The sequence below is a fragment of the Quercus suber genome, unplaced genomic scaffold (genome assembly GCF_002906115.3).
Source record: "Quercus suber isolate HL8 unplaced genomic scaffold, Cork oak 2.0 scaffold_195, whole genome shotgun sequence".
Classification (NCBI taxonomy): domain Eukaryota; kingdom Viridiplantae; phylum Streptophyta; class Magnoliopsida; order Fagales; family Fagaceae; genus Quercus; species Quercus suber.
The window spans coordinates 568,304-577,116 of record NW_027069653.1 but is presented as its reverse complement, the minus strand read 5'-3'; the positions used below and the strand labels follow the sequence as shown (position 1 = coordinate 577,116).

General features: G+C 37.5%; 1 protein-coding gene across 1 annotated transcript; it reads right to left on the bottom strand.

The window, feature by feature from the left end:
* Positions 1–1,150: 1,150 nt before the first annotated feature.
* On the bottom strand, positions 1,151–2,588 carry LOC112006690 (uncharacterized). The gene is made up of 2 exons (XM_024038993.1): positions 2,018–2,588; positions 1,151–1,743 (listed from the first exon to the last, which is right to left on the bottom strand). The coding sequence occupies exons 1-2, from the start codon at positions 2,586–2,588 to the stop codon at positions 1,151–1,153; spliced, it is 1,164 nt and encodes a 387-aa protein (XP_023894761.1).
* Between the last annotated feature and the right edge of the window lie 6,225 nt (positions 2,589–8,813).

Sequence of the window (8,813 nt, the reverse complement as noted above, 5' to 3'; positions counted from 1 at the left end):
GAGTAAGTCTTTGACTTTTGGGCACCATACAATTCCAAAATAAGCCGCTTTCTTTTTTTCCTAGTCAAATACTAGTATATGTGACGGTTTTTGCAGCTCATTATCTCTTTTTGAGATGTGACATTGGTTGAGCTCTTTAAGCAAAATAAATAAATAAAATAAAAGGGTGGGAAGATATATAGGCACAATCTATGCATGCCTCAAGATTAACAAAACCATTGACTAATCATTTATCACAAGTTTGAAGATCTATTTACAACAGTCACATAAATGTCAAGTTTTTTCCCACAATGATACAAGTACAAAAAGAACAAGCTAAGCTTGTAAATGCATAAAGCCATTAGTACGGAGGTACAAGACTAAACATGCATGTGACAATACACAATAATGCCGATCAAATTTTTTGAATTTTCTACTTTTTATGTGTTTTCGGATTTTTGACACAAAGCAAGAAAGATTGATTAAAAAAAAAAAAAAACAAACAAACATTTAAAGCTTCTTAAACAACAAAGATAGTAAAAACATGCTAGAATGAAATACATAAGCAAATAACCAATAATGTCACAAAATATCGAAAGAATTAATGCATGGACATGTTATAATACTTATGTATGAGTACCTTTCTTCACCCACATGACACATGTGTTTGGGGTGATAACCTTAAAGGATTAGGTACTTTAGTGATGATTCTCAAACCTTAGGGTGAAGTTGGCCAAACAAGAAGTGATTGTGTCTATCATCTTCATCACATCAACAATACCAGGATCTACTTCTCGCCCTTTTGATTGCTTATGGTTCCCCTTGCCCTTTTCTTGTCCTTTTGGCCTTTGAGAACCTGCATTCTTCAATGCTTGAAACTTGTGGCAATTTTGGCCTAGTATGTTCTCGGATTCCACAATGATTACAAAAGTGTTGAGTTTGAGGACCTCTTTGTGCCTTCGGAAGAGATTTTCCTTTTGCCTTGGGCTTAGCCATAATTGGATTTGGAGTCTTTGTCAAAACCTTCTGAGTAACCACATTTGGCTTTTTCTCAACTTTCACACTTTCAACACGAGGGGATGTAACCATCGGTTCTTTGGCTATAACAAACTTCATCTCCTTAGACACATTAGCACTTGAGCTACTTTCTCTGGTGTATCCCAAGCCTCTTCTATCGGAAAGAGGGTTTTTGATATGCAAGCACCTCATCAAGTTTCTTTGGAGCAACACGCTCCACTTTGGCATTAGCTTGAATAACCTCAAGCTCAAGAAACTTGATCCTAGAATAGGCATTTGTTAGCTTTTCATTCATCGTTTCAACTTCACATATTGTTTCTTTGTACCTCATAAGTATGCTCTTATAATCTTGTTCTGCTTTCTTCATTTTTCTAATGGCTCCTTTAGCCACACTAGCATACTCTCCGATTTTCTCAAGAAGGGACTTGTAGGATTCTTGCAATCCTTTTACTCCTTCATAGATGTATTCTTCATTTTCATCATCGGATTCCTCTCCAACCCCCATAGACTCCACTTCGGTATGCTCACCGAGCTCTTTCACTAGAGTGCTCAAATCTTCCAAAGAGTCTACGAGTGCAATGGTCATAAAAGCAGAGTAATTTCCTTCTCTGTCACAACTTTCTTCCGAATCAGAGTTGGAGCTATCTAAGTCACTAAGGGTTGTAGCAAAGACTTTACCCTTTGCCTTCAAATAAGTGAGGCATTCTTTCTTCACATGACCATGCCCTTTGCACTCATAGCAAGTGACTGCTTAAGATGGAGAAGAGTCTTTGGAATCATTCTTCTTGAAGTCTTTCTTGTCTTTCTTCAAAATTTCAGAATTTTCCCTTCTTAAAAGACTTCACATCCCTTTTGAATTTTATGAACTTGCAAAAGTTCTTTGCAAGGTGTGCCATTTCTTTTTCAACCTCATCCTCATCCGAGGAATTTTGAGTTTCAATTCTCTCATTGATCGTCTTAAGAGCAAGAGATTTGCTCTTCTTTTGTCATGGTAGAGATAGCTTATATGTTTGAAGAGAACCAATGAGTTCTTGAATCTTTATCTTATCAAAGTCTTTGCTCTCTTCAATGGTGGTGACCTTGGCACGAAAGCTCTCTGGCAATGATTGTAGGATCTTCCTAACAACCTTGGAGTCCTCTGTCTTCTCGTCTAAGTTAAACTTGCCAATCACCACTTCATTCAATTTTCCATAAAAGAAGTCGAATGACTCATCTTCGCTCATCTTTAATTCTTCAAAACGAGTGGTAAGCATTTGTAGTTTTGTTTCTTTCACCTTCTTGGTGCCTTCATATGTGGTCTCCAAGATTTCGCATGCCTCCTTGGCAATTGTCACATGAGAGATCCTGTGGAATTTATTAGGTGAGACACCACAAAATATAGCATTTAAAGCTTTACTATTGGCATTAGCCACTACAAGAGCTACCTTATCTGAAGTAGATTTGATAGCCTCCAGCCTAGTCCAACCAACTTTAACAGCATCCCACGCACTTTCATCAATGGAGCATAAGAATGCACGCATATGCACTTTCCAAAATGCATAATTACTGCCATCAAATAAGGAAGATGCATTGAGGGATTGAGACCTGTCCATCCTAAGGGTCAAGGATCACACTAAGGGTATAGAAATCGATCAAAGTGTACCCGCTTTGATACCAATTGAAAGTTCACTTTGTGTGTAAAACATTAGTGAATGTTTAGACCCCTCAATTTCATAAATACCAACACAAGCTTATATTCAAACAATGTATGTGCGGAATGATAAATATAAGCTATACCTAAACAATCAAACTACTCTAAGCCATAATTTAATCACAACACAGCAGTAATTAAAAGCAAAGAGTAAAGGTTAGAGAGATGCAAACACAAGATAACACTGGCAAGTGTTATCGAAGAGGAAACCGAAGAACTCGGCGAAAAACCTCTCCGCTACCCTCCAAGAGGTAAAATGATCCTCTAGAAAATTAGTTACGATACATGAATAGCAATAGACCCTCCAAGCCTAATCTACCCGATGCACCTAAGCCCTCCAAGCTTCTTGCTCCAATAGGGTTAAGCCTAACTTTGTCTTCTCTAGCTTACCGAATCCCGCAATAAGCCCATTGCATTAACCAAATGAATTGGTCCTCTCTAAACTGCTTCCTAAGCACCAAATAACCTTCTCACTAATATGAATGTGGTGAGATAAGGATTTGGCTAAAGCTCCTCTCAAGGGTATGTCAATGGAGATGGTGAGAGTAGAGCAATTTAAAGAGTCAAATGTATAAGATTGTGGATGAATCAATCTTGTTGTTCTTTGGGATTTCTCTCTCAAAATTCTCTCTGAGAGCTCTTTACATTTCGTGGGTATAAAGGTATTAATAGTAGGGTACGTGAGAAATGTGAAAAGTCATTTTTCTGTAAAACATGGGGTATGGTGACTCACTCGCAACTATGACAAGTCACGAGTTCCAGTTGCGAAGTAATTGATTGGCCAAACTATCCTTTTTGTCCTATAGCGCTCTAGCTGTCATGACCCTTTAACTTCCTGCATGCTTCACATGCATGGCACTTTGACGAGTCATCAGTTGTGAGTCACTTGCGAGTTCTAGTCGCGAGAATGCTCTTGATTGCACACACACTTAAATTCTTCACACTCTCTCACATTCAACCCTTACATGATTTCCACTTAAATACAAGGTATCTAATTGCTGAATTACAAGTAAATTTGATACAGAATAAAGCCAACACATGATTGAATAAATTCAACCTTATAGTTAAGAATAGATTGCAAGAATGAATTACAAAGTAGATGCAAGTTAAGAACAGTTTGTAAGAATGAATCCAAGATACATAGTAGTTGCAAGAACATATAAGATAGTTTGCATGAACAGAGACAATTTCAGATGCAAGATGCATAACAATTGCAAATATAAGAAATAAAGTTTGCAAGATAGTCTGCAAGAATAGAGGCATAGATACATTTGTAAAAGCATGAAACACATATTACAAGCACAAATGGTAAGTCCAGGACACAGATTTAGGTGAAAGTTAAGAACAATTTGCAAGAATTAATTACGAAGCACATGCAAATTAAGAACCGTTTTCAAGAATGAATTCAAGATATTGGGCAGTTGCAAGAATAGATAAGATAGTTTGCAAGAATATAGACAATTTTAGATGTAAGATGTAGAAAAATTGGTATAAAATACAATTTGCAAGACAAATAAGCACAATTATCAGATAAGAAGCTAAAAGAAAGAAGTGATCTTACCTCCCATAGTCTCCAAGGTCCCACATGTTGGTGGAACACTCCTAGACTCACTGTGTCCATGACCAAGTACATGTAAGCCAAACAGGCATTCTCCCAGTTTGCTCCCTAAGCATCCTCGAAGTTCCAAAAGATGCTAGCCACGACAAAGAAATAGTCTAGCCAGAGTTGGCAAAGAGAAATTCCTCCACCACATAGAGCAAGAATGCTCTAGCCATCTTAGACCTATCCCCTTGAGTCTCTTGAAAGCGGGAGAGGAAGCCACCAGAAATCTGGTAGTATCAAATGGTCTCATCGGAATACCCAGTAGCTTTTTACCAAGTGCCGTCCCTGACACACCCTCGAGGCTGATAGGAGGACCATTGGCTCTCAGCTTGGTCAGCCTATGGAAATCATAAGGAGCCATGGTCATCTCCCTATCAATAATGTGGAAGGTGTGGGTAGTGTCCCACCACCTCTCAGCCAACGCTTGCACCAGCACCCTATTGGTAGAACTCTCAAGAAGACGAGCCATAAGGGCCTCGAAGCCGGCCACCCCACAAAGGCCTAAGTCTTGGGCCAGAGTGTCCCGAACCACTCCATGATGGTAGTCATATTGCCCCAACCAGTAAAAGAAGGACAACCTTAAAATTGACAAAAACAAGTGCATGATGGAAAAATGTTAGAATGCATGATGGTATAAAACTGTTTGCAGAACCAAACAACTGTGTGGATACTCGTGAGTATAAGTACGCATATTGGAAACTTGTGTGTGCATTTTTTATGAACAAATATGTACATGCATGCACGGGTATGTGTACGCATGGTTTTGAAAAAGCGTGTGCATGAACGAGCATGCTTACGCATGGTGAACCTATAATTGTGTTCATCACTATTCTTTAACCCCCTAGGATCAAAATCAATCCTTGACATGTTTCTACCCCACCTAAAGCACAAAGGTTTCATCTTGACCCTCCCCACAACAAAACTTAAGCATTTTCAAGTCCAAAAATAGATTAAAATGGAAGATCAAAGAAAAACTTGGCATGAGAAAAAGTTTGAAAAAATTATCAATCTGAGTGGTGCATTGTGAGATAGGTGTTGATCAGACCTGTAGAGGAGCTGCGTTTAGATGAGTAGCATCGATCTAGCGAGTGAGAATGAACATATCGCTAGAAAGGATGTAGGAGGTTTTAGAGCCATTGGTTTTCTTGAGAGGATTTTTGAGAGAAAATGAGCAAGGATTTTAGATTTGTGATTGAAATGGGAAGAAGATAGGGGAGACAAAAGTTTTGGGAGGTAGAGAGAATATGAAGAGGTAGGATGAAGAAGAGAATAAAAAGAAGAAAATAAACGGTTGTAATTGTTGGAAAATTTGAAAAGGTAGGAATGACATCAGATGGCTAAACTACGTGTAGTTTAGTCCAAAAAAAAAAAAAAAAATCTACAAGCCTTGAAAATTGCTGAAATATCCCTAGTGAATCAATATATGAAAGTTTGCATGGAAGCCCCTTGAAGAGTCAGAATTTACAAAAATATCCCCAGTACGTCTCGAAGAGCTAGAAATTACAAATGGGTCCCTAATGAGTTAAAAAAATGTCAAAATTTGTATAGAAGTCCCTTGAAGAGTAAAAATTACGAGTACATCCTCGATGGTATAGATTTTTCCTAGTGCAGTCCTAGAATAGATGAGTCTTAGTTTTGTAATTTGGTCCTTGAAGTGGACACTTCACAATTCAAAAACCCCCCCATAATGCAACTCTCCAATTTGAAATGTGGTCCTTCTTAAAGGACGCATCTCGGTTTTAATCTTCAGTGGAACATATTGCACAAAGACCCCTCAAGGAATCAAGATTTGTAGGTAGGTCCCTAAAAGAGTGGATTTATTCTAATTCTACCTTCACCTTCCTAAGGTTGGAATTATCATATAAAACCTAAAAATCCCAAGGCAGCCCCTTAAGAGTGAGCTTTGCACCATGATTACAAAGAGACATTTGATTTTATGCCTCTCAAAATTGAACATGTCACGAAGACCTTCAAAGGCCTTTACAGTACCTCAAAAGGGAAAATCCCAAAACACAAAAGAGATTGAGACAGAGACATGACCCACCCAGAACATAGAAGAGATCGAGACAAAGTTGAAATACATCTAAAAAAGTTTGAGGCAATAGCCATAGATTGAAACCCTAGATGAGTTCTCCTTCTAGCTTGTAAGAGCACCCTTGTTTGATTTGTGTGATGTTTCTAGGTGGTGAATTAATCTCCCTATCTTGAGGCTGTTGGCCATGTTTTTTGTTTATTTGTTTGTTTGTTTTATCTTTTTATTGACTCTAGGATAGTGAGTCACTCGTCTTTTGCTTGAAAATTGGCATACTAGGCTCAGGGATAGTGAGCCTATCGCTATTTGTTTCTCGAGCAGCACCAGTGGGAATTCAGACATACGAATCCCACTCAACTCTCCAAAGTTACACTTGCCTCATGTATGTATGTTGTTTTCTGTGTGCATGGGTGGGTCTGAGTTGTACGTTGAAAAAAAAAATGGTTTGTCTCCTTTTAATTTTGATCCTGTTAACAAATTTAATGAATCAAAAGATAGGCAATGATAAACACCTCATTTTGTTCCCTTGACGACTGAAGCTCTCATTCCCTAATGAGGATATCACTAAAAGGTCTATGACTAGTCTAGGGCCCAACTATGGAAAGTCTTTAACTTAGAGGATATTTTGGTGAAAGAAAAACCTACCAGAACCGTAAGTACTCGTGTGCATGTTTAAAGCATGTATATGCGTACTTAGACCATGTGCGCGCTATGAACGTGCATGTAAGGTTATAAATGACCTGTAAGAAAAGTTTTTAATGTAAAAATCATGTAGAGTTAATCCCACATCGACTAGGAAGAGCCTTTTCTAATCACTATAAAAGGCCCTAAAGGCACTTTTTCCAAAACACACTCGATTCACTTAAAATAGTGAATCAAATAGGAAGTTTTTATTCTAAAAAAATCCTCTAGTTAATGTTTTCTTGGTTAGTACCTCTTCTATTCTAGACCTTCTATATATATATATATATATATATATATATATTTTGGAGAAACTCCGGACCTTCTAGTTAAAGCTTACTAACCCATAGGTTTTTTGTCTCTTTTAGGTTGACTAAAGGGAGTGGTTAAAACCAAGTCAAAGAGCTCTTCGCTTGAGATACATTTCTTTTCATTCTATTTCTTTGTTTTTTTTTACTGCTTTGATATCTTGTTTCTTAATTTAGTTTTTTCTTCTTCTATTTTTTTCCCCTTTCATAGTTAGGAGCATAATAGGATAGATTAAGTTGGTTATAATGCATGATTAGGTTCTATTCAATTTAGTTTACACTTATTTAGGTTAGTATGCAATAACATAACCTGTTTGACATCTTTGATTTCTAGATTGATAGTTAGGGTTTATGTGCTTTGAATGAGCAATATGAACATGCAACTAAATGTGGCCAAGCATTGATACATAAGTGATGTGGTTGTGATACAGTGAGGTAAGTGAAGCTAAGTCATGCATATGAGTAAGAACATTCATGTTTGATATGATGATTTGTTTACTTGATGATGAATATGTGAATACAGTGCTTTGGAAGATGAATATGCTTGGTTTATGCCATGTGTATGATGTTATGCCTGCCTCCTTTAGTTAGAATGATGACGTGTGCTGCCTTGATAGTGATATGATGAAGTGGATGATTGCATGTTTTGATATATGTGTATGTGTTGATATATGCATGTGTTAGATGAATGCTAGGATGGTGTTATGAATGAGATGCATGTGTGACATGAGATTGCCCTGATGAGATGATGATATGCCATATTTAGATGAATGGTAGGTTCTGTGCAAGATGCATTTTAAGGTATACTTAGTGTGTATGTGTGTGTGTAAGATGCCTATTAGGAGATTCTTAAATAGAATTAGGATGTGAAATACGGGCCAAGTGGGGTTAGGTGTCTAACACCTTCCCATCCACATACCCAAACTCCAAATACGTGCTCTGGTAAGAGTAGTTCTTTCATGAAGGTCACTATATATATGATTCCTAGATCTAATCTAGGTGGTGAGTCCATCTTTCACCCTCCTTCCAATCAATTCAGTAGAGGCATACTCCCCGTCACGGGCACTTTCACCCACACTCAATTAATCATAAGTTAAGAGTAAAAACAATAATTGAAAGTTTTTGAAAATGATTTAGAAAACTAGTTTATGCTTTAGTAAAACAAGTAGAGAGGTTTTGAAAGATTAAAAAAATGTGCAAAGGTGCTATGTAAGTGTTTAGAAAAGATGAATTAGGGTTTTAAAAAACATGCAGGAAAAAACTAAACTCTTTCTAGCTAGGGTTTTATTGAAGACATAAAGTTGGCATTTATGAGTAAACTAGGGTTTTTAGGGCCTTTAAGAGGCCTTTGGATGTTTCTAAGGATCTGGGGGGCGGTCTAACCCAAAGATTGAAGTTTTGGGGTTCTAAATATGAAAATCTAGATTTCTAGAATTAAGGGTATGCACGCGTGCTTACGAGAATTTGTGTGTGCCCCCAAAGGTGTGTATGTATGCTTGCATT

What these genes read in the sequence shown, in the direction of transcription:
- LOC112006690 (XM_024038993.1), bottom strand. Translation starts at nt 2,588, where the DNA reads ATGGACAGGTCTCAATCCCTCAATGCATCTTCCTTATTTGATGGCAGT. An exon ending in AAAGATTCAAGAACTCATTG is followed by an intron (nt 1,744 to 2,017) that starts GTTCTCTTCAAA and finishes CATCTTAAGCAG; the next exon opens with TCACTTGCTATGAGTGCAAA.